This window comes from Leuresthes tenuis, unplaced genomic scaffold (assembly GCF_036924035.1).
Source record: "Leuresthes tenuis unplaced genomic scaffold, fLeuTen1.0.hap1 SCAF_3, whole genome shotgun sequence".
In the NCBI taxonomy this organism is placed as follows: Eukaryota; Metazoa; Chordata; class Actinopteri; order Atheriniformes; family Atherinopsidae; genus Leuresthes; species Leuresthes tenuis.
The window spans coordinates 7011545-7036525 of NW_027325357.1; the positions used below are offsets into that span (position 1 = coordinate 7011545).

The 24981-nt window shown below is 38.4% G+C and overlaps 4 protein-coding genes across 5 annotated transcripts; 3 read left to right on the forward strand and 1 right to left on the reverse strand.

The window, feature by feature from the left end:
- Positions 1-288: 288 nt before the first annotated feature.
- On the forward strand, positions 289-1495 carry LOC140304088 (transcription factor HES-5-like). Its single transcript, XM_072383087.1, has 2 exons — positions 289-421; positions 533-1495. The coding sequence occupies exons 1-2, from the start codon at positions 359-361 to the stop codon at positions 863-865; spliced, it is 396 nt and encodes a 131-aa protein (XP_072239188.1). The 5' UTR covers positions 289-358; the 3' UTR covers positions 866-1495.
- Positions 1496-3460: 1965 nt separating this feature from the next.
- LOC140303451 (uncharacterized) lies at positions 3461-4074 on the forward strand. The gene is made up of 2 exons (XM_072382219.1): positions 3461-3516; positions 3651-4074. The coding sequence occupies exons 1-2, from the start codon at positions 3461-3463 to the stop codon at positions 3883-3885; spliced, it is 291 nt and encodes a 96-aa protein (XP_072238320.1). The 3' UTR covers positions 3886-4074.
- A 2157-nt stretch (positions 4075-6231) lies between these two features.
- On the reverse strand, positions 6232-7433 carry LOC140304089 (transcription factor HES-5-like). Its single transcript, XM_072383088.1, is given in 3 exon segments — positions 6232-7200; positions 7313-7409; positions 7411-7433. Coding segments are annotated over 3 exon segments (543 nt in total). The 3' UTR covers positions 6232-6777.
- Positions 7434-11762: 4329 nt separating this feature from the next.
- pank4 (pantothenate kinase 4 (inactive)) lies at positions 11763-23716 on the forward strand. Of its 2 annotated transcripts, XM_072381585.1 has the most exons (20): positions 11763-11893; positions 12335-12417; positions 12504-12712; positions 13092-13275; positions 14650-14742; positions 14850-15003; positions 15812-15993; positions 16143-16224; positions 16733-16833; positions 17844-17999; positions 18131-18243; positions 18732-18819; positions 19033-19184; positions 19681-19736; positions 20084-20133; positions 20295-20399; positions 20482-20582; positions 20980-21048; positions 22096-22377; positions 22946-23716. In XM_072381585.1, exons 1-19 carry the CDS (start codon positions 11770-11772, stop codon positions 22343-22345), a joined length of 2352 nt encoding a protein of 783 aa, XP_072237686.1. In that variant the 5' UTR covers positions 11763-11769; the 3' UTR covers positions 22346-22377; positions 22946-23716. The 2 variants fall into 2 exon arrangements, with proteins under 2 accessions (XP_072237686.1, XP_072237685.1); XM_072381584.1 differs by having other exon boundaries at positions 22096-23716.
- The last annotated feature ends 1265 nt before the right edge of the window (positions 23717-24981 follow it).

The following is a 24981-nucleotide window of genomic DNA, read 5'->3' on the forward strand; positions in this document are numbered from 1 at the left end:
GTGTGTGCTGTAATGATAGGCGTGTGCTCAGTCAAAGTCATTGATCTCAGCATCAGGCCTTAGATAAGCTTTCTGTGCGGGGTCACCATTTTCCCAGAGTCACATAGAGCTTTGTGTGTCTGCTCCATCTGCTCCCCTGAGACCTAGCCATTATCCTCCAGGCAATAATGACAGCATGCTGCTGTCCTACAATCCTTATTGTTTCATAGAGCTCTGTGATTGGCTCAGACTGTGGGAAACTCCAGCTAAACCAAGACCCACACATTCAATGGAGGTGTGGGGCTATAAATGGAAGGAATGGAAGCAGAAGAGATCAGATCCTTTCTCACTGAGACCTCAACAGCACAGAGATCCAAACATGGCACCCACAATCACTCCAGCTATTACCAGCTCTCAGGAGCATCTGGCTTTGGACCACAAGGTAAACTGAAAAATCACGGAGATACAGTTGTAAGGTGAAAATAATGCCCTTGTCCATGCAAACATGCACCCTTGAACAAGTTAATTAATAGCTATTTACTTTTCTCTGCAGCTGAGAAAGCCGCTGGTGGAGAAGTTACGCAGAGAGCGAATTAACAGCAACATTGAGCAGCTCAAGTCTCTCCTGGGTCCAGAGTTCCTCAAACAGCAGCCAGAGTCCAAGCTGGAGAAAGCAGACATCCTGGAGATGACAGTTTGCTTCCTGAGACAACTGCAACAGCAGAACCAACAGCAGAGAAAACTGCTGAACCACTTCAACCAGCAGCAGTCTTCATCTGATACAAACCTAAAAGAGTCTGACTTTTCTCCTCTGAGCTCCACAGTCCAGACCAGCCTCACCAAAGAGAAGAGTCCAGGCACTGAGCCTCTCTGGAGGCCATGGTAGACTATATGGACACAACTTCTAACCAAGGGTCCAGATCACTGAACTGAACTTTGTGACATTGATCAACATGTTCTTCTGTTCATACAGAAGACTGTTTGTATATTTTCTTCCAAGTTAAGAAAGAAAACATGTTAAAATGCATATTGCATGACCAAAATCTGACTACATAGGTAATTATTATTATACTCACTGTATTTCATGAATGTGTTTTGAATATATTTTGATCAGTATGCTCAGAAACATAAATTCTTCCTGTTTCATTTCATTCTTCATAAGTGACACACATGCAAAATGTTTATTCTATCTTTCTGGAGGCTTTTTTTAAAAAAAAAATCTTTCTGTCACATTTTTCCAGTGATTGTCATTATCTATTCAATGAAAATTCATGTATATCACATACACTACAATGAGAAGTTCTGATCTGTTTTAAGATCTTTTCTTTCTCACTGCTTTGGTTTATTAAAAGCAAATTATTGTTTTTTGGTCTTTCATAAAGACAGTTGTTTATTTGCTCAGTCTAAGTGTAGCTCTGTTTGAAAGATACAAGTTGTTTTGTGATGTATCATTACTTTTTGCTTATTTTTTCATTCTTTATGTGTCTCTCTCATTGTAGCTTGTTGAATAAACAAACACAACCAGTTAAAAACCTTTCTGCTCTTCTTATTTTAACTTCATGTTGTTTACAGAATGAGTGATGGAAGTTCTCTCAAACAAACTAAATTAAATCAACGTTTTTTTATTATGAATAACAAATTCAACGTGTTCAAATACATATTATTTCACTTAGACTGAAGTGGGAAGCCCATTGGAACAATGATCTTGGCTTGCTGTAATAATTCATCCTGTTCATAATGGCCATTAAAGGTCAACTCCAGATGTAGTTGACATTATTAATCATTAATTATTAATAACCCTAACCTACCCTGATCTATGTGAATCAACCTCTTGAGCCTAACTTTACTTATACTTAACCCTCACAAAAGGTTGGAGGGGACATTTTATGGTAAAAATAGGATATTTTGAAAAAGCAATGTCACAACACAAACTTTTTTTTAATAGCACCACTAAAGCAGGTTGTAGGTAGGTTCATTACAACTATGTTTTTATAAGAAAGCATAGTCAGTGAAAAATATGCTCCACCAATTGGTAAAGCAGGATGTTAAAGGGTTAATGAACAGGAAGACATGTGATTTAGACACGTTCCACATGGATGCTAATACATTTAGCAATAAAATAGTTTCAATCCAAACACGTTGACTTCATGTCATGAATGTGTCTTTTTTCCTGTTTTCTTCCACTATCCATTTCATTAAAGTATAAAAAGGGCCCATAACATGATGGGTGCAAGCAAAGCTTGCTCCAGTGTTCATATGAGTATTTTGTTGTAATTCGAAAACGGCATGAAATTATTTGAACCAGTCTTTTAAAGCATTGAAAAAAAGCAATTGTAAAATTTTTATTTTTTTTAAATGAAATAAATTAAAAAGTTAAATTAAAGTATTTTAATTATGAGTAAGTATGAGTAATTACGCTGTAAACACGTACTGTGACATGTTGTGTTTTCTTTTGTCACTTTCTGCCTGCGCTTTATGCTTTGACACGTTATTAAATGTGGGCACCACAAAACAACTGGAAACTGGCAACGCAGCCAGTCTCAGGTGGGTTTATCTTACTGCTTATCTCCTCTCCATTTGTTTGTGAGTCAATGTACTGTCTGCATAGAGGCTCAGGTTTCCCATTTCCCCTCCTCTGAGCCCCACGGCTCCCTGCACAAGGCCGAACGTGCCCCGGTCACACGCCCTCCTCTTTCTCTGCTGCTGGGAGCCACAGAGACACACGGCTTCCCACACTTCTGTATGCAGCCTGCTCAGCACACACAATGGAAGTGTGTCTGCTCCTGAAAAGCTTGGGACCCGTTCTCAGGCAGGGAGAGCACAGAAGGCCACTGCACAGATAAACCATCTGCTTTGGCTCTAGCTCATTGCTGAGACATATTGACAGAATATTGAAATATTAAAACATTATTCTATCATATAAGTTGATAAGGTTTTATCTTTATCTCACGGGGGGGAAAAAACAGTAATGTAGAAAACTTTTTTTATCTTAGGAAAAAGTTTTGTGTATAAATTAGCAATAGCCCACTCATTCACTGGAATTTGTGTTGCTTTTTTCACTATAAATATGAAACTGGCCCTGTTTTTATTTGCAGCATGTTTGCATAATTTGCAGGTTTTTTTTTATTCTTTTCACTTTATTTCATTAAAGGGTCTTTCCCACATATTCTCATGGTCAGTGTCAAAGTTTAAGAGTCACAGAAGGAAACAAAATTTTCCCGTGTCCACCTCATGGAAAACATTTTCCCACTGACCTCACTGATGAGTGGCATTCAGATAAAGCATCCCACCTGTTCTTCATGACAGCCATTAAATTCAGTCCATTGTCTGGAGTTTTGATGTTCCTGATTGGCCAAGCGGCAAGGAGAGCGCCGGACGGGCAGCATAAATACAGAGCAGAGACGGATGAAAACACAGACATCATCCGAACCTTTGCAAGCAACAGCAGAACTTCCTCTGAACAGAAGAAAGAAACCTCGACATGGCTTTCTACACAGACCTCGCTCTTCAGGACACCGTGAAGGAGGAACTCTTCAGGTGAGCTAAACTTATATTTCCTCTAAATACCTTGCTTTTCGTTTGTAATGTGTATGTTAAAGTCTTTATTTCATGAAGGTATAAACAATTCTAAAATATATACTAAAAAAAACGTGTGACTTTGTTTTTTTCAGGTGTAAACTTCACATGCTGGAGAGGAAATGCTGCACAGGAGTGGAGAAGCTGAAGGCTCTCATTGAGGAACACTTGCAAAATGGTTTTCCTATGTCAGAAATCCTGGAGAAAACAAAGTCTTTCCTCACCTTAAGAAAAGCTTTGCTGTCACACAACGGCTACTCCAAATATTCAAGGGACATTCTACGTCTGTTTCCTAATGAAGAGGAAGATGTGGTTCCACTGTGCTTTTAACAACCAGAGATGGACAATAGAAAATCCCCTGGAGACCAGAATGAAGCTGCTTCAGTTTTATGAACAGTGAAGTACAAATTTTGATGATGCCACTTGCATCTGTGTGTTGAAAACCTGCTCATTCTAGAGAAATGCATTATTTGCATTGTGACAAGCAAATCCACTGATACTCAGAAGGCTCGTTTCAGACATTTTGCAGAAGACTTATTTTCTTAGGTTATGAAAAAAACTGTTCCACATGTATGACATGGTTTTATTTTAGTCTTAACAGTTGCCAGAGAGGGATTATTGGATTCAGAGTCACAGTGGATTCAGAGTCACAGTGAAGAGAATACTGACTGTGCAGAGGACTAACTGACTCATGATGTGCTGCTATTTGTGAGATCTTTGATTCTTGTAGCTGTAATTTCTGTTTCGATAAGACCTGAAGAGATATCCAGTCTCTTATCTATGCAAGGTTTTTAATGTTGTTGGTCGGCAACATTCTTTATACTACTTGAATTCACCATTTGAACCATTAAACTTGATTCAACTGTAACATTGCCAAACAACGCAATGTTAACTATAATTCCTGTGAAAAGACTGAATAGCCTAACATTGTGTGATTACACACTGTATTTGTATCTTACCACCTTGTTTCAAGGTATTGTTCTAATATATCCTTAAGTACCAACCTTTTTTTCTGAAAAGGGATTCATTATTGTTTTGTGTATGCTGTGTATGCATATTTTGTTTTACTCATCAGTTTTGTTTTTATTCATCCAAAGTGGATTTTAATTTGTTTTTGTGTTCGGTATATTTTAAGAAAAGAACTATCTGAAGATGAATGTCTTTTCATGTGACTTTATTTGAATTTATCTCTGTGGAATTAAACCTTTTAAAGTCATCATTATATGTGCCACAATCATTATGGATCATTGAACATTTGGGGGATATTGCTGTTATTCACCTTTCCCTGTTCCATCTATTAATGCAGTACAGTTTAGCCATTACAACATGTTGTGACGAAACGCATATGACACATGACATGGCTTTTCAAGGGATAATATTTTAATCAAAAACAAATACTGACATGAAGGCAAAGTTGGTAGAATAAAAGTAGTAATATTGACCCTCTCAAATTTAGCCTTTAGCTTTTCTGAAAACCCTCAGGTTTTGGAAGGTTTATATAAATCAAGATACTGTGTCATAATGGGTTAAATACCATAAACAGAGACAGCCCCTGCCCCATGACAGACAAATTAAAGGAAAAATTAGTACAGTGTAGTAAAAAAAGATTTGGTCATCTTGATTAGTTTGATGTTGATATAAAAAGATCTGAACCATAAACTGTAATATTTACAAGATTTCCACTCCTCTGAACACTTTATATTTTGTTACCTACTTTTAATAACACCACCTTTTGCATTGGTAATATGTGTTGTACATGACAAGTGAGCCATAAGCTTACAGCTGATTCTAAGTCAATACTTAAGTAAAAGTACCAGTATGGCTATGGAAAAATATTCCTTCACAAGCAGATGTCCTGCACGAAAGATTACACTAAAGTAAAATGTTCTCAATAAAATGCAGTTCAAGTATTGAAGAAAAAGACAGGCTGAGTCCCTCTCAGTTGTATAGATTGTTATGGAATTATTAAATTAAGAACGATCAAGGACACCAAGTTTCAGCAGTATGCTTCTGCTTTTGCAGGTGGAGCTAGTTTGAACTGCTTTACAGTTTTATATAGAAGGATACTAAATACATCAGATAATTAATTAGAAAAACACATACATACGTATGTTTTCATTTTATTGTAATTGTTCCCTTATCTTGGTTTGTGGGTAAGACTTTAAATTATTGAGCATTTGGTGGAGCTGTTAACAGTCCGAGATGTGACCCCAACAACTCAATTTTTGTATTAAAAGATTGGGTGTATTTTTTTAATTCTATGTTAATTCTTCAGCTGTGTGTTGTATTTTGTATATGTGTTTTTATTATTACATGAGCAAAATCTTAATATGAAAGTTATCCAACTGAGAAATGTAGTTTTTGTTACAAGTATCTTGATGAGGCTCAATCTAAGTGCAAGTACTTCAAAATCCTTTGTAAAGCAGTGCTTGAGTAATAGTCTATCTGATTGATCAGCCATTGTATTCTAACAGAACCATCTCTCCCCTAAGTTATGACAGCTTTACCAAAAAGAAAATAATACTGAAATATTTAGCTCATTATGTTGCAATTCATTTTTGTAATAAGCATTTTTTATCTTAAAGCAGATTATGAACGTGGTTAAGACTTCGTGTTTAGTAAAGTACTTAAATAGCTGATAAAGATTACACAAGAAAATTGTTTGTTTTTTTTCTGATTGTTTTAATGCGCATCACTTGGCTTGAAGAGATACATTCATTGTGAGAGGTCTTACAAAAAACAAGCCCTTCGTTGAAGGTATGGGTGCTGTCACTCACAGAGTTACAAAGCAGCACATTTGTCTCAGATGTCATCTGCTAAAATGCAGAAGGGAAACATAATCAATCACCAAAAAGTACATATCAATGAAAAGGTTATGTGGAAACCACATATAAATTCTAAACATGTTCAACATGGAAAAACTATCTGCTATACGGAGCAAATACATACATTGTTGTTAGTGTTACCAACAATATATAGATTCTCACTTTGAGAATAATAATGTCTACATCAAAGAGTAAAATCCTCATCAGAAATATGTCACTATCTTTTTTAGAAAACAGTATAATATCAAATCTGATGTATACAAATATCATAGAAATTTCAATTCAAACCTTTACAAAAGGCAATACAAACAAAGTGACTCTTAAAAATAAGACAACCATAATAACGAGTACATGTAAATACAATTAATACTCCAGGGCATCACTTTTATGGAAATGTTCACCACGGCCTCCAGAGGGCATTGTTAACTGGACTCTTCTCTTTGGTGATGCTGGTCTGGACTCTGGAGCTCAGAAGAGAGAGTTCAGCCTTTCTCAGGTTCTTTTCAGAAGAAGGCTGCAGCTTGTTGAAGTGGTTCAGCAGTCTTCTCTGGGACTGTGTCTTTACCTCCTCCTTTGACAGGAAGTGCACCACCTCTTGGACACACCTGGAGTAGCCCTGATCAACAGCTGCTGAGTCCACAGCTTGATGCTGCTGCTGCAGTCGTCTGAGGAAGCAAACTGTCATCTCCAGGATGTCTGCTTTCTCCAGCTTGGAGTCTGGCTGCTGTTTGAGGAACTCTGGACCCAGGAGAGACTTGAGCTGCTCAATGCTGCTGTTGATTCGCTCTCTGCGTAACTTCTCCACCAGCGGCTTTCTGAGCTGCAGAAACAACAAGAAAGTCATTAATATACTTGTTCAGGAGTCCGGTCTCAATATCAGAAGAACAAACTTTTGTCATAAATGACTGGATTTTCATGAATCTTATATTTACCTTGTGGTTCGGAGTCAGATGCTCCTGAGAGTCGGTCATTGCTGCAGTGATTGTAGGTGCCATGGTTGGATCTCTGTGCTGTAGAGGTCTCTGTAGTGAATCTGATCTCTGCTGGCTTCATCCCTCCTACTTATAGTCCAACATCTCCATATGAATGTGTGGGTCTTGGTGTGCCTGGAGTTTCTCACAGTCTCGACCAATCAGAAAGCTCTGCAAGACAATAAAGGATGCAGGACGCTGAATGGTATTATTGCCTTAAGGATAATGGTTAGATCTCAGGGGAACAACTGGAGGGCGTGGGGGAAAATGCACAGAGCTCTGTGTGAATCTGGGAAAGTGTTGACCCTGTCGAGAGAACAGATCTGCTGCCTGATGCTTGGATCAATGACTTAGACTGAGCACACGCTAATCGACCCATCACACACGACAGAAAATGACAATAAAAAGTCATTATGTTTTCAGTTTATAAAAGTAGAATATTCATATTTTAATGCCTCATGTTCATCAGCGTCCTAAAACTGGCACAACAGTTTTACTCAACATAATACAGAAAAATAACCCCCAAGCATGAGTAGTTTATTTGGTTCAGGGTAGAATTAATTTACTATACTGCATGAAGAGAAAATTAACATTTTTCCTTATCAACAGGGTATTGCCCAGCCATTTGTTTTTTTTATTAAATCTTATCTCAGATTTTACAAACAAGTTTTAACTTGAAATTAATAATTCTGCTGCACCATAACCAGGACTTGATCAATTCAGGAATGGCCTCCCTTTCATCCTCCTGTCAAAATAAACCGCCAGGAATGTAGGGGAACAATCTGAATGTAAAAAAGGGGGGAAAGAGCTTTTGAATGTCCATTAATCCTTTGGATGTCTGCATTCCTTATAGACATTTTACAAAAGCCTGGTAATGACGAGGCTTGATGACAGGAATTTCCATTCAGATGCAGTGAGACAAAACTCGTAAACTGACTCCATAATTAATGTGATGTGCAAGCAGACACACTTCCTTTGTTCTTGAAAGCTGTGAATGGACTGTGGGAAACCAGAGAAAACTCACTCACAGAGCCCCTGTGGGACAATAGATGCAGACTAGACAAAGATGTCTGTGATGGGGGGAGGAAAGCTTTACTACTGATTCTAAAGAGTTACATATTTTACTCAGTAAGGCTGTGAATATATTTGTGAAAGTCTTTTAGTAATAATGTTGGGAGGATATACTCTGTGTTTGAAAAAACTTGAATGTTAATTTAAAATAAAGAGATCATCCAAAGGCTCATCCAAAAAAATATAAATTTTCAATTATAGCAAAAAGTGGATATAATTATCATATGGGCTGCTTTATCTGATTCATAATACTTTAATATTATATATGTATCTCTATAGCTATATCAGATATATAGATATGGATAGATTATATATAGATTATTTTTACATAATATATAATTTCCCTTAATGAAGTACTTTTTAATTTTTTTTTAAGTACTTTTTATTTTATCTATTATTTAAACCAGACATATTTTTTTATATTCAACCAAGATTTCGACCAAAACACATCCCCTGAATCTGTTAAAGCAGACAAACCATTCATTAGAGCCACCGTAACTTCTAAAAGCTGATGTTAATGAACCACCATACAGGCATCTATTAGAGAGGAGAGCACAATATGTAATATTATATCATTTTAGATAAAAGATAGTTGTAAAATAACAAATGGAAATGATAAAAAGTGCAAAAATGCTACATTAAAAGCAGACAATAAGACTGTAACAGATGTAATAAAAGACTGTAGAATAATATGTATAATATTCTTGTATTTTTACTGTTACATAAATGCAAGGGAAGCTTGAAACTGGCATCTAACTATTCATTTTTGTGTGTCGTTCTTGTAGTTAACTATACCCCTGTTACACCCCAGTCAAAATATTTATGCTTATTTCTTTTATAGTCTTACTCTAATTGAAGATATTGTCTATACAACAAACTTAACCCTCGGGGGAGAGCCGGGAGCTGCTTGTGTGTGGACGAATTAGCATTTAACAAGGCACATGTCCATTGTTGAGTGGGAGCTCTGTCAACGGGCAGAGTGTGGGAAAGCTGTGAGAAGGAGAGTCACAGTTCAGTGTGATTAGCATCCTCAGCCCCACAAGCACCTGACTAGTCTCCAAGGGGAGTTGGCACACTTCTGGGGTAGTTTTTTTTTTTTCCATTAACGTCTTTCCTTTTTTCAAATGCATTTCTTCCTCTGTCTGTCTTTCTCGAGTGCCAACTCCATAACTTTTGCCAGTTTGATTTTTACTCTGTGTAGCAGCTCATTATTTGTCTCAAAGTCTTTTTATTTCTTTTTTCCACTGATGGATGCCAAAGTGTCATGGTGATGACAGCCTTGCAACAAAGTTTGTAAAGTCTTACCGAACATTTGACAGACGTAACTTTGAATGGTGCGTCTGAATAAATGGACAGCAAACAATATAGTGCAAATACAGTTTTTGTTGGAATCTGGCTTTCCTTGAATGACTCACTATGGACCTTCTTTCCATTAAATCAAATCCACTCTCTGCTTTGATAATATAAATATGTTGTGTAAAAGCTAAGGATGAGTCTTTTTAGCACTTTAGCACTTTTTCACTTTACTTCACTTCATTTTAAATCTACTCACAGTACTCTGCTTGAGTACAGAGAACATATTCTAGGTGATATAGATGATGAGGTGTGAGAAAAATGTGAGTTACTCATTCTTTTAAATAAAAAAATAATTGTCCGCTGCTTTTTCCTTTAAGTGTGAAAAAGTTCATGCTGATCAGGTTTATTTGACTACAGTGGCAGTACAGAGAGGATATTAGTTACAGGAGCACTGCACTGGACATTTAGATTGACCCCATCATTCAGGCTGCAGTTCTCATGACCTGCAACTTTACAACAAAGATACCAACTGAAATGACTGCCTGCTACCATCTAGTGTTCATAAAGTGTACGACATTATAATGAAACACAAGCTACATACTTCAGAAAGTTGAAACAAATACAGTTTAAACAGTTGTTTCTTTATTCCACCATGGTTGTTAAAATCATCTTAGTTAACCACTGTGTCTATGTGTCACAACTATAAGATACAAGGTGCTTTCTTGTCATTTAAGACGTATAAAACATGCAAAGAATGAAATTAGGTTCCCACGTCTTGGTGGTTGTAGTGATTGTAATAAATAGATAACAACTTGTAAACGATAAAAACTAAATTAAGTTAGCAGTTCAACATCACAACCAAAGATATTGCAGCATTCCCTGTATAGTACCCATCCATCCATTTTCTATATAAGCTTTATCCAGTTCTGGTTCGAATGGGTCAAGAGTTGGGGTACACCCTGGAAAGCACACCAGTCTATCGTAGAGCCAACACAAACAGGGAAAGATTTAGAATCATCTGTTTGTGGACTGTGGGAGGAAGCCGGAGTACCTGGAAAGAACCCACACGTGCACAAGGAGAACAAGCAAACTCCAACAGATGCCATTGCATCCATTCAGATTGATATCTTGGGAGTTTGGAGGCCAGGTGAACACCTCAATCACTTTGCTTTTCAATGCAGTTTTTGAGGTCCGTTGCTGTCCTGCTGGGGAGGCTGTTACTGTAGGGGAGGACTGTTGATGCATCGAGGAGGTGTGACTGATCTGCAAAAAAATATTGGGTCGCTCACAGTAAGATCCATGTGAATACTAAAATATTCAAAGGCCAAATATTACATTATAACAAGAAGAGCAGTGTGACTCACTGTACCTGTCTGTGGTTTTAATGTCATGGCTGATCAGTTTTTAAGATGAAGGGACGTCAATATATAGGATTTTCTTTGCAAGATTTAAATTTTTCACAATACTGAGATTCTCTCAGTACATATAAAAATATTTCTAAAAAGACTCAAATTCATCTCAGACTTAGTTATCTTTTGTGTGTGTGTTTTGTCTTGTTATTGGTAAATGTATAAGACAAAACATAGATGGAACAAGATAGAATGAGAGACTGCGACTATAGTGTTCAAAATCATACATAAAGAACAATACTTTTTGGAACTTTACGGAAAATAAACCACGTGAGCAGATAAACAAGAACCACAACATCCGTGCTTTGTACAAATTTCCACTGTTGTGCAGGAAATGAATAACCACAGCGTCAGTGTTGTTTTGACTCTGTTTGGAAACATGTTTTTACAAAAAAACAAAAAAAACAATCAGAAACTTGAAAAATGACAATAACAGTTTTCAAGACTGAAGAAGATCTGAAGAATCTGGAATAACAACTACTGTTAGGGTTTACCGGATTATTTGTGATTAAAATGGAACAGGTGTTTCCGATGCTCCTGATATGAACACGACACCAAAGCCACTAACTATGCGTGAATGCTGATTGGACGACGGAAGGCGCGTCCCTACGCCACGCACGCAGCGTCACACCATAGCCGACCATGGCGGAATGTGGTGGAGTTGACAGCAACACGAGTAGTCATACCATGGATAAAAGCATTACTCTTCCTCCTGACGAAATATTCCGCAATCTGGAAAATGCAAAGCGGTTCGCTATAGACATAGGTAAAGGGAACTTGATAGTTTTCTTAAATTCTTCTGCCAGTTTTGCACGAACGTTGCTAATCTTTGCGTTTATTGGACAGCGCTACCTCAGCTTGGTACACTGTCAACAACATGACTTTAAGTGAAAGTAAACAAGACGAAGCTAATGTTGGCTGCTTAAGTATACCTTTAACGTTGACTTGTTTCACAGGAATTCTGATTACTCTGGAGAACAACGTCTTTTGAGCTTTTAGGATTATTTACTTAAAGCGGACGTGTGTCTACAACATAAGCTGGCCAACTTTGATAAGTCCAACTATCTTTACGTTAGCTGCTAGCTACCTTGTATTAAAATATCTCCGATTCTGTAGTATTTCACTGGCTGTTAATTTGTTGCTTGTTTAGCTACCTATATGCTACCGATTTCCCCAGATATCATCATTGGTCCTTTTTCTTAAACAGGTGGATCTCTAACTAAGCTTGCATACTACTCAACTGTGCAACACAAAGTGGCCAAAGTGCGATCTTTTGACCACACCACAAAGGTATCGATGCAAATCCACAGGCAATGTTCCGCTGTCAGCCGCAGGCCTTCATGAAATCTTCACCGTTTCTCCCCTGTGTCTTGCAGGAAGCTGCCAGTGACAAATTGTATGAAATATCCGTCCAGGAGGAGGTCACCGCACGCCTGCACTTCATCAAGTTTGAAAATGCTTACATTGAAACATGTTTGGACTTCATCAAAGACCATCTGGTCAACACTGAAACCAAAGTGATCAAAGCTACAGGTGGAGGGGCGCACAAGTTTAAGGAGCTTATAGAGAGGAAACTGGGACTTAAGTGAGTATTGAACCAAGTGCACATATTATAGCCTGAGCTAGCCTGAGAGGAAAAATTCGAGATGACCTAGTTGAAATAAACAAGATTTCTCACTGTAACAGAGGCCCACTCAAAGTACTTTTCTGTCCTCTTCCTGCAATGTATTTATTTATTTTCAAACTGGTGAGATCTTTGTCCATTTTGACATCCACTTTCCTGGCTAAAAGAAAAATGTGTGAAAATAAATAAATAATGTCATGTTGTGGGATACAACATATGTCATATCTTTAGTTTTCTAGTTTACAGTAATTAACCAAATAGATGGCCAAGTCTCCTGATCTGACTGTATCTCACGTTTGTATGAGATCGATCAAGCTAATTCCCTGTTCATGTTTTGCAGAGTAGACAAAGAGGACGAGATGACCTGCCTCATCAAGGGCTGTAATTTTGTGCTGAGGAACATACCCCATGAGGCTTTTGTGTACGCCAAGCATGCTGATTCAGAGTTCCGCTTTCAGACGGCTAATCCAGACATCTTCCCCTACCTGCTTGTAAACATCGGCTCTGGGGTTTCCATAGTTAAGGTAATAACTGAGAGTCAAGTTTTAGTGTTGTCCAAGGGAGGTCGCTCTTTCTTTTAGACAAGATTTGCTTATTCGGTTAAATTATTTTAGAGAAAGTTACAGGCCTGTCTATGGATAAGGAAATGTCCATAGCAGTGTCTTATTTCAGAATGGTATTAGCCAGTCAGAAATAATACATCAAACGCCGTATTGCAGAAATGAAGTGAGCTGGTTTATAAACGGTGTGGTCTTATCGTCTTGCTTTACACACTTACAAGTCAGTCAACAAAAAACTGTTAAAAACACCATCATTAAAAGGACACACCAACAATGCTCTGCTGTTTATACTTGTTTTAACTTGTTGAGTGATACTGACAAATAATAGATATCGGGGTTTGTCTTTTAGCTAGCGTAAAGGGACAAAGCATGTTTTGTGGGTGTCACACATGCTTTTTATGCAGGTATTGTGAGCTGCGTTTTGTCTTCAGGAAATATTGTGGGATGTGTCGGCTTTGTACATGTGTACCAAGATTTTTTGTAAGACCAGAAAACATTCCACTGATGAGTCTCCTGTGCAAAGTCAGAAATAACTTTTGGCCATGTGGAAACTTGTTGTCTTACATGAATAGGGTTTATGACGAAGTTGGATTTGAAATGGATCTTTGCTTAAACGACTGCCGTTTAGTGAGAACAGTATTTTCTGCTTCATAAGGACACTTATGAACATTAAAGCATAATTTTAACAGTCGGGCCCGAATCCTCGGGGAGGAAATGCTTCTGGGGAAATGGTTATCTTGTAAAGAGAAATGATTATGTTTAAGCCGTGATATAAAGCTGCTTGTGGAGGAATAGCCTGTAAGAATACTGGGTGTAGCATTCTTTCATGTAATGCTGTATTCTCATCAGCTGAATGTCAGCATTTAAAGCTGCTGCATATGACATCTGATGCCTCGTGAAAATGATTTTACCATGAATTGACCTGATCTCATAAGATTTCCATAGCTCATCCACACAACTGCGTAAAGCATGATCTTTTTACGCTAGTATCTGGGTGATGTAAACAGGAAGGAGAGGTTTGGTTGCATAGGAGCAGTAGACACATAGACACATGCAGGAGTTTCAGTCAGAGAGTGAATGTGGTCATTTGCATTAATTTACATGTGGAAACTTAAGAGAGTCATTACTTTAATATCTTTACCTTGAGAGCTTTCAGAAAACTTAGATTCCAGATAACTAAAATTGCTTCTGCACATGCACAAAAAAAGCAATGCTTTAAAGATATCCTTATATGTGTGGACATGACAGTAGATGCTAATTTAGTCCATAGTTATCATCTTTAACCTTATATATAACTTGGATTAAAATAAACTATCCCATTCTTTCCATTTTCAACAGGTTGAGTCGGAGGACAAATTTGAGCGAATAGGAGGAAGCTCAATAGGTGGAGGGACATTCTGGGGTCTTGGAGCCTTGCTCACCAAAACAAAGGTATCTTAAATAAAGTCTATTTTTATTATCAGTTACATTGATTGCTGCTCTGTACAGTACTTTGTTCCTTTCAGCTTCTTCAACTATATCCTTTTTCTCTTCTGCAGAGATTCGATGAGCTGCTACAGTTGGCCTCAAAAGGGCAGCATACAAGTGTCGATATGCTCGTTAAAGACATCTATGGAGGATCTTACGGGTATTTGGGTTTAACTGGAGATCTTATTGCGAGCAGTTTTGGGAAGTCTGCAACTGCTGACAAAGGTGATGCACAAGCATGTTGATTTCATGTATTGTCATCTAACTGGACATCCTGATTTATGTTATCAGAGTCATTTTATTTTTATTATGACAGAAACAAAACCACAATCTGTCCCTGTACTGTCAAACACTCTTTACATGGGCTGGAAAGATAGTTGTATAATATAGACTCACTGGATTCTTGCTTGAGGGGCAGCAGCTGTGGGGAGCTGGGATTTATGGGCATTAAGATATCTTGCAATAGAAACAAGTTTCACAATGTAAAGTATTAGAATTTCTTCTCCTGTCCAATTTTCTGCTGTATATCATCAGAATGTTCCTCTGAAACTATTCTTTCCTTGTTTGAGCAAAATGAACCTAATTTTAGTCTCATTCATCACATCACTATTGGAAACGGCGTTTTCCTTGAGTATCAAAGATCGATTCGTAACTTTAAACATACATAAAGCGTCATACAATGTCTCATACAGTGGATAGATGCGTTTGTTGCCCTGATAATGCAGGATTGGAGCTGGCAAAGCTGTGTTGATGCAAGCTGTTGACCGTTCACCCAGTGCTGCCTCTGTCGGGAAATTAAAGAGTGACTCTTATTCCAGAAAAAAACAACAGCTTTCCTGAGTTATTTGGTTTGATAAAGTGTTTTACTGTCTTACAGATTCTGTCCAGCTACTGTTTTGGTGGTTTCTACCATTTAAAAGTGTGAAAATTAAGAAATAAGCTGTTCTAGTACTCTTTGTGTACACATGGAAATGTTTACCACATTACAACATGCTTGGCCTTTATCTTCATATAACTCTACTCTTAATCATAGAGTTCTCCAAAGAAGACATGGCCAAGAGTTTACTCCACATGATCAGCAACGACATCGGGCAGCTGGCCTGTTTGTACGCCAAGCTCCACAACCTGTCCAGAGTGTACTTTGGAGGCTTCTTCATCAGAGGACACCCTGTTACCATGCACACAATCACCTACAGCATCAATTTCTTCACTAAGGTAAGTCAGCATTCACTGCTACAGGAGTCCCCTCATTATCCGTTTCATCTTCTTTCTCATCTTTTCAGTTTTTTAATGGACTTTATCATCTGAACTTGACAATGTTTAACCCGCAGCCCAGATCCATATCTCATGTTCTGCTGTTTTAGGGCGAAGTTCAGGCCTTATTTCTGAGACATGAAGGCTATCTTGGAGCCATTGGAGCATTTCTGAAGGGAGCAGAGCAAGACAGTAAGGGGGGGGGGGTGCAAATGCCTCTTGTGGTTATCACAGCCATCATGCATGCAACTCACAAAAGCAGAGTGGAAACTTGGGATCGCAGCTGGTAAATTCTTACATTTTAATCAAAATGAATGATTAATCCCAGGACTTCAGAGGTAAAGCAGCAAAAATATCTGTTTCTCTGTCAATCTGGCTTTGATGTAAACAGATATCATTAACTATCATGGTGGAATGTTTTGTAGCTTCACGTCCAGTGAAAAATAAAGTAGACCCTCTCTCATTTCTGAGGTTTTGCATATCAGGGCATTTGGGAAAAAATTAGAGAATCTCATCCATCCAATCTATTCGACTCTTTTAAGGTGCTCAAATGATATGAATACAATCTCAGATGAACAACAAAAGATGACATATTAATCAATGCTATTATATGTTTAACAGAAGCCGGTCAAAATACACCTGATTGAAATGCTGTGACAGGATCTTAAATGTCTCATAATTTTATTTTTCTTGCCTTTAGATCCAAACCAGTACAGTTGGGGTGAGAATTATGCAGGAAGCTCGGGCCTGATGAGCGTTTCTCCAGATATGAATCCGATGCAACGTGCTCGCAGTGGAACGGTAAGACCTGAGGCTGGAACGTGTGGTTGTAACTTAACCCTTTTACCGTCTCCTGAGGGTTCATTGGGTTTTAATTTTTCATTCAAAATGTATTTATTTATTTATTTTTTAAATGTAAAGTGCAATCAACACTGAATTCATGTAATCATACAAAGACCTTAATCTCATCAGTCTTCACAGGTTGATAATCATTCCTTTCATTTCCTCTCCACACATTCTTCTATCTGCCTAACTCTCTCCCTCAGTTCCCCGTAAGTACCTCCACCTGCATTGTTTGTGTGCTCTTCTTTAATGATGCGCTGCCTCTGCTCACACCGCCTTGTTCGACGCTTTAATCACTTTTAAACGCATTCACTTGTGTGCTCAGTTGAATAAGAGGACAGCTGAGCGCTGAATCGTCTGCTGCTGTTTTGCTCCTAACAAAATTGTTCTCTGATCAAACTGTAAAAATTGACTGATACTTTGTGGTTTTGATTGTCAGTAACAGTGTTTTCTGTGCATCTTGATTTCTTGATATGATGCCATGAGCATACAGTCCTCTGTAGAACATTAGGAGCTCTTAGCCTCGACTATTAGCTACTCTGGGACCCATCTGCATTACTTTAGTGCTACTAGCAACATCAGGCAAATAACTGCAGATGATGTATTAACCTGTCTTTGCTACCTAAAAAAAATCTTGCATAGATGTAGCATGATTTTTTTTTTTAAAGTAAAGGATATCCACTAATGGATTGTTGGTGGCTTGTTGGAATAAATTCTGCCATAATCTTCTTTCCTGTGTTTTTTAAAAATTTTTCAGCTGCTCACAGCTTCTATGTTGTTTCAAACTACTAACATGAGTGAATTCTGTCAGTTTCGACAATATATATAAATAGAGATTTACTGGTTTGCAAGAAGATTGTGAAAATAGACTTTGATATTTGAGGAGCTGGAAGATGCTTCTAAATGTCTAACTGTATGTTTACAGGACTGAAAGTGTGTGTTCATTTCTGTCTCTGTCTTGTGTGTAGTTTGACATGTTGGAGATGGACCGCCTGGAGAGGCAGCTGGTGAATCTACCTCTGCTTCAAGACCAATCGTCTTACATCCCAGACACTGTCGACCTCACAGAGGACGCTCCAGCCCGGGAATACTGGCTCTACTGCTTTGAGGAGGCTTTAGACGGGGTAGGATAGCATGATTTTAAAATGAATTAAAACTGTGTGGTAAATGGTAGTAAAAATACTTGTGGGTGTTAAAATAAAAGAAGGATAAACAAAATCACAGGGTTAGTTGCTTCTCTCCTTTCCTGGAACAGGTGGTAAAGAGAGCTGTTGCGAGCCAACCTGACATGCCGGAGGCAGCCGAACGGGCTGAGAAGTTCCGTCAGAAATACAGACACAAGCTTCAGACCCTCCGCCATCAACCATTGTAAGGATCGTTACTGGTTGTGCCTGTGCCTGTGAAGTGAGAGGATGCTTTTTAGTCCATACTAAAACTCTTCTCCTCCTTGTCTGCATTAGTTTCATGTCTTCATGCCTGCTGTGACTGTCTTTGTGCTTTGTCAATGAATAAGAGAAATCTTGATGTTAATTCTGTTACTTTTTCAGTTTTTAGGAGTGGGGTGCGCTGCGTAAGTGTGTATTTGTTGCGTTCAAGCTTTAGCACAGTGATCTGAAGTTGTATCAAAAGGATGGTTGTGTAAGCTGTTTTTTTTAATTGAATCAAAAAAATGCCACAAATGCTAGACTTTCAGAAAGCATTTTCATTTTCCAGTGAATCAGTTCAGAGAAAGTAGGAAAAAGTGAGTAAAAAGTGCTTTTCATTTCATGGTCACAGCCCCATTTTGTGTGTCTGTGTGTGTGTGTGTGTATGTTTCTCTCTGGCGGCTAATGTAGAGTGCTTCTCTTCTCACCTAGTGCTTATGGATCCCTCACTGTCAGAAGTCTGTTAGACACGAGGGAACACTGTTTAAACGAGTTCAACTTTCCTGATCCCTACTCTAAGGTCTGAGTGAAATCTGTTGTTTTCCTCTTTCTGTTCTCTTCCTGTGCATTACTGGTTCAGCTTTCACTGACACAGAATTTATTTTCACCTGCTAAATTTAGGCATCACTTTGTATTTTTCACATACACCCATTTTTACATTTCTAAGTGTCACTAAGCAGTCTGTTGTTGGTTCATGTTGAAGTAGCAGCAGTGTGTTTTTGTTGTGTTTCAGATTAAACAGAAGGAGAATGATCTGGCTCTCAAGTACTACCAAAAGGCAGTGAAGTCGTTGGAGGAGCTGAGCTGGGAGGACAGACAGTTTGCCCTGGTCAGGGGTGTCCTGGCTGGAAATGTATTTGACTGGGGAGCCAAGGCTGTGTCAGAGTGAGCAGAGTTTTACGATTTGTAAACCGTTTGGTTGGTGCCTCTGGTCACTGTGGTCACAGGAGAGATGTGATTCAAAAAAGAAAAATCCATTCTGTTATTTCATGTTGCCACAGCAATACTGAGACAGGTTTCTAAAAGCTTTGGCAGTGGCCTGTCCACTCTGAGTGTGCTAACCCACCAAAACAGTCATGCTGCTACCAGTAACAGCCATCAAAGAGGCTTTAAAGATGGTGTTATTCTTTGACTACACAAGAATTCCAAATGGTTAGTGTTTTTCTTAGCCTGATCATGTTGAGCCATTCTTACGGTTGCTTCCAGGCAGACTACATCTTTTTGTGGTCAAACCCAGTTCTGGTGGCTCATAATGCCACAGAACAGTTAGTCTCAATCTTTTGGGAGTTTTATTTTTTGCTTTTGCATTCTGTGACCCATATGCATGTTTCATATGTTTGTGATGATCCCACCTTTTCCTAATTTGTCTTGATATATGCAGTGTTCTGGAATCTGACCCTGAGTTTGGGTTTGAGGAAGCGAAACGACAGCTGGAAGGTATTCATACGCTTCTCTTTAACACTATCTAAACAGCAGTTAGGTGAGCAGCAGCTTCGGTGCTTCCGCTTTGAGCCTAAACCAGAACTATGTCCATAGAATTGAAATGAGAACATTTGAAGCGATGTATTAATGCTCAGATAAAATGCCCGTGCTCTATGCAGTCTTTGTGGACTGCTTACATCTGCACCATTGAAACTCGAGCAGCTCTTCTTCTAACACCTCACATCTAGCTCTGCTCCTCCACTTCTTTTTATTACTTTTTTAAAACTGTAATAACTTCTGAGAAACCTGGAAGATTGAAAGCTTTGAACTGTTGCTAAAACTTTGTTTTTATTTCCTCTCAGAGCGGCCATGGCTTGTTGATTCCTATGACCAGTGGCTTGAGAGAGTAAAGGTAAGGATTTCTGATGCACCTCACTCATTCAGGGTAAACCTGGGTGATACCCAGAGGAAATTACTTATGTCAGGCCCTGTTTTTTTGCATGAAGTGTTTCTTTGTTTCATTCTCTTGATGATTAATGCTTGAATGCAATTCATCCTGGTTTTCTCTTGCAGGGTCCTCCTCATAAGTGTGCCTTGTTTTTCGTAGATAATAGTGGAGTGGACATCATTCTAGGGGTGATGCCATTCGTCAGAGAGCTTCTCTCTCGAGGAACAGAGGTGATAAACTAAAGATAGGACTACATAGATACCACATCTGGTAAAATGTGCCTTAAACTTTATTGTGTTTCAACTTTGTCAGGTTGTTTTGGCCAGCAACTCTGGTCCAGCTTTAAATGACGTAACAAATGGTGAACTGCAGATTCTAACAGAGAGAATCGCTGCTATGGATACTGTGATTCAGTGAGTGTGGATGAGGGATTTTAAATGTGATTCTTTTTATATGCATTTCATAGAGGAGATGTAAATGCATCTTATTTCCACACAAATGCTCGACATATCCAGCAAAATATTTCTCATGGAACATAACACCGATCAGAACAAAGTGATACTGGGATGAGAATAGTTGTAGATTTAAACATGACACAGTCTTAAAGGTGCATTAACATCAACAAACTGGTTTGTTAAGAACATGTTCATCTGCAAATATCCATCAAGAGGTATTTCATTCCTGATACAGTATAAATGTAGCCTTATTTGTAAGTACAGTGCATCAAGATGTGCATTGAAATTACACTGTATGCGAGTAGCTGGTTGCTAAAAGCTGAAAAAAAAGAATTCTGGTCTGTTTGGTGTGTAGGGCTGGCCTGAGGGAGGACAGGCTCACGTTGGTCCAGAGTGGTTCCAGTTCCCCCTGTTTGGATCTAAGGTTGGTGGTTTTCATTAAACCTCGTTTTGGACAAGCCGCATCCTGAAGCTGAAAGAAAATAAGACTTAAATGTGCACCCGTCTCAAAATAACACATTGCTCAGCTTTTCCAGTACACCAGAAACTCCCCTGCTTCTCAAAACATAGATCCAAGAAAAGTGTTTTTGGAAGAAACGGTTAATCTCATCTGTTTGCCTTGGTTATATGGAATGCCATTTCTAGTCTTTTGTAAATAAGTGCTTCCCACAGAGACCTCGTAAAATACTTTCAATGATAAAGAACAAGGAGTCAGACTGAATCAATGAAATGAAACCAAATTGAATCTGGATTTCATGAAAACGCTAATCTTTTGTATCTTGTGTCTTAAAAAGCATTTAATCTGACAAGAGTTTGATTAAACCTCCACATTTCAATTTAACATCTTAACATAGCACATAAAGACAACTAGAGGTATAAAAGACATTCGATTGCACAAGTGGAGTCTTGTCATGTAACGGAATTGTTCTCCAAAATCTTTTAAATGAGCAATTATTGTCCTGAGACATTTTTATTAAGTGGCCTGTGTTTCATTTGCTGAAGAGCATCCATTTTATGACTCTCTGCACGGTTAGCCTCTAGAATGTGTTGTTGGCCAGGTAAATTTAATCTATGTTACCGGATAAAATCACAGATGCAGTTGTGCTTGTTATTTATGTGACTTAATGTTTTTTTACTTGATCTTAGCTCAAGACATGATGGTGTTGCAGTAATTTGGCCTCTATTGAAGATTTTTAAAGAACGGCATTAATATGAGTAGTCATATTGATAAAGTTATATCCTCTTTTAAATACTAGATTAGTTATCAAATTCAAGATATTCATATTTCTTTTTGTTTATTCTATATGCTTTGAACAAATGCTGTATCTTCTGATTGGATGTCAAGCAGTTATCATAAAGGCGAATGAAAAAACATATTCCATCAGTGAGTGAGGGTATGCACAGGAGTTGTTCTCACTGAAGCAGAACTGTAACATAAGCTAAAGGGCTCTCCATCTTTGTGGCTCTCCAGCCGCCTGGATAAAGTGCTGGCGATGGTGGTGCGGGAGCGGCAAACCGACCTGGTGATCATCGAGGGAATGGGCCGAGCCATTCACACCAACTACTACGCCATGCTCAGCTGCGAGAGCCTCAAGATGGCGGTCATCAAAAACTCATGGCTGGCTGACCGACTGGGAGGAAAGCTCTTCAGCGTGGTCTTTAAGTATGAGGTGCCAGCTGGAAAACTTAGTCGGGACTCGTCAGCTTTGACGCCCTCATGAGCAACCAGGACAGATCAGTGGGAGCTCAGAATGTAAGGACTTGGATTGTACATTACAACTGGGTGAACCAATGATTGTACCGCAGATTGTAAAAATTCAAGTAGGCTTTTTAAGATGACCATTAACAGGAGGATTTTTCTTTTTCTAAACTTTTTTTGATTTTACAGTTTGATTCATGAACTTGAAATGGCTTTGTTGCAGGTCTCTGTCCAATGCTGTGTTCAGTCATTTAGTTTACTGACTGTCATTACTGCCTTTTGATGTCATTCACCACCTGACAAGTCATCGCTGACTGTGTTCAGTAAACTTTTACAGGAGTGAAAGATTATTGGAAACATTAATTTTGAATAGGTGCATCAGTCATTGACATGCTGCCAGCACGCCTGTGTTCACATATGGGAAAGCAAGACCCTGGGTTATGTGTGTTAGAGAAAGAAGAAAGAATTGGAGAAATTTCAGCTTTTAGCAGACTTTATACATTTAGCAAAGTGTATTTAATGTGCCTTAAGCATGATGCGATATAAACATAATTCACTTGGATTGCTTTTAATTCCAAATGAAAGCAACAATGCTACATAAACATCTACTTTTGTTTTACAGCACGCTCTTGTTGCAGACTTGGAAAGTTCCGTTTTTCATCACTGCCAGCAAATTAATTGCGATGAGGAGAGGAATTATTGTTCCTTTCACTCGTGTAGCTGTTGAAGTGGAATCAGGGGAGATGTTTGATCAGAGGGAAAAGCAGCACTTTATCACAGCGATTAAAGAAGCCGGTTTGTGCTCCTCCACAAGGTGGCAATATTCTACTGTGATGTAGATTTTAGTATCTTAATCAAATCGCTCCTAAGGTGCTTGGTGTCAAAATTAACACTGCATATTTCAGGTTAAATGTCCCGCAAGCTTCACTATAGTGATACGAGTCCACGTATTGACTCTAGTCAGCTGACATGTATAAATACACACTGTAATTCACCCTTCAGCCAGAAAAAAACATTTGTTTGATTGCAATGATACTGCAGCACCTGGTTGTATCAAACACCGCCGTATGATAGTGTCTGGCAGTATAACTTCATAGTAAATATCTGACTTCAAGGCAGAATTAGATTAGAAAAGCCTTTATATGGAAATATCACCAAGATACGGTTCCTTGATATATATGTGGACTCGTATTGCAATATTGTATTTCTCATTTGTACATATGTGATATACAAGTGCGTGTGTGTATTTATATCTGTATATCCATATAGATATATATATATATATATCTATATATATATAATTCAGTTGCATCTTTCCAATTATGCACACCAAGCACAATTTTTGTGTATTATTCTCCTGACAATCAATTTAAATTAAATGGTAAAACCCTTTATTTTATCCGTTCATTTCTCTTTGTGGATTTGTCTGGATAGTTTTTCAGCTCTGTAGAGAAATGAGGAGAGCTGCCCTATATTGAAAAACAAACCCGCTCCTGGCTGTATCAAAGCTCGACACCCTGGTATGTGGTGGTTGACGCCTGCTGGGGAACTGCGAGCTGATAATGCCGCAGGAGCCCTGGCGGGGGGTCCTCCTGCTTTCCTTCTTACTCGTCACTCTGACAAAATGCACCACACCAGTTCTGAAACATTCTCTTTTTGGTTTCGGTGACATCTGCTCCCAGTTGATCTGTTCTGTTTTTGTTTTTTTGCTTCACATCCTCACGTGTGGACAAGAATCTCGCCGGTTTGTGTTGGTGTGCTGATCAACAGATTATAAGGTAATAGGCACTTAATTTTCCGTGCAAGGAACCACGACGTCCTAACTGCACAGCTGATGTGTGCGTTGGTCTTGATTTGTGCCAGTGGTACTGACGCCAAAACATTGGCAGAACAACACTGAATGCAGCAATATTTCCTGCTGTTTTATGCAGGTGATCACCCCACATAATGAACATTTATTTTCTACAAAAAATGGTCTAGTGTTTAAACATTCATGTGAGCAAGTAATTAGCGGAATATTAAAAAAGGAATGTTTCATGTTTTAGTCCATTTCATGGTAATTAAGATATATTCAGAAATAGCCTTTTAATAATGCATTCAACTCTTAAATCATCCCATAATTCGGTCTTTTGCATGATAATCTGGAATTTGGTAATATCAGATCCTACCTAAATTTGTTGCATTAGCTACAGCCAATCCAGAGACATTGTTTTAGCCACTTTACATCACTTTCAGTGACATTTATCTAAAGAAGCAAAACTACTGTTTTGGTTTTTTTTGTTAAAAAATCTGCAGCTAAACTATCCCATTACATGCTATTCCTTTATCATTACCTTCATTATTTCTATGGTATCTTAAATAATGTCGTGTAGTCTCAGGGGTCACAGCAGCTGGATTTGGTTTGCTATATCAACAGATCACATCGGCATGAGGACATCCCCGTTTCAAACTAATCTGGCTTGTTAACCAGAACCGCTTAAAATTACTTCAAACAGTCTCTGGCTCCCACTGCTTCTCCTCCATCATGTTGGCCAGTTTGAGCATACAAATGGAGTATAATTAGGAGATTTGCAATTATTTTGTTCTGTGCCAGAATGATGTTCACATTTAGAAAATAACCCCCCAAAAATCATCAGTTACTGAAAGTTAAACCTTATC

Excerpts from the sequence above, each read along its gene's own strand:
- LOC140304088 (XM_072383087.1), top strand. The coding sequence starts at position 359 with ATGGCACCCACAATCACTCCAGCTATTACCAGCTCTCAGGAGCATCTG. Across the intron at positions 422-532 it reads ATCTGGCTTTGGACCACAAG|CTGAGAAAGCCGCTGGTGGA; the intron begins GTAAACTGAAAA and ends TTTTCTCTGCAG.
- LOC140303451 (XM_072382219.1), top strand. The coding sequence starts at position 3,461 with ATGGCTTTCTACACAGACCTCGCTCTTCAGGACACCGTGAAGGAGGAA. Across the intron at positions 3,517-3,650 it reads GTGAAGGAGGAACTCTTCAG|GTGTAAACTTCACATGCTGG; the intron begins GTGAGCTAAACT and ends TGTTTTTTTCAG.
- pank4 (XM_072381584.1), top strand. The coding sequence starts at position 11,770 with ATGGCGGAATGTGGTGGAGTTGACAGCAACACGAGTAGTCATACCATG. Across the intron at positions 13,276-14,649 it reads CTGGGGTTTCCATAGTTAAG|GTTGAGTCGGAGGACAAATT; the intron begins GTAATAACTGAG and ends CATTTTCAACAG. Across the intron at positions 18,820-19,032 it reads TTCCTGATCCCTACTCTAAG|ATTAAACAGAAGGAGAATGA; the intron begins GTCTGAGTGAAA and ends GTTGTGTTTCAG.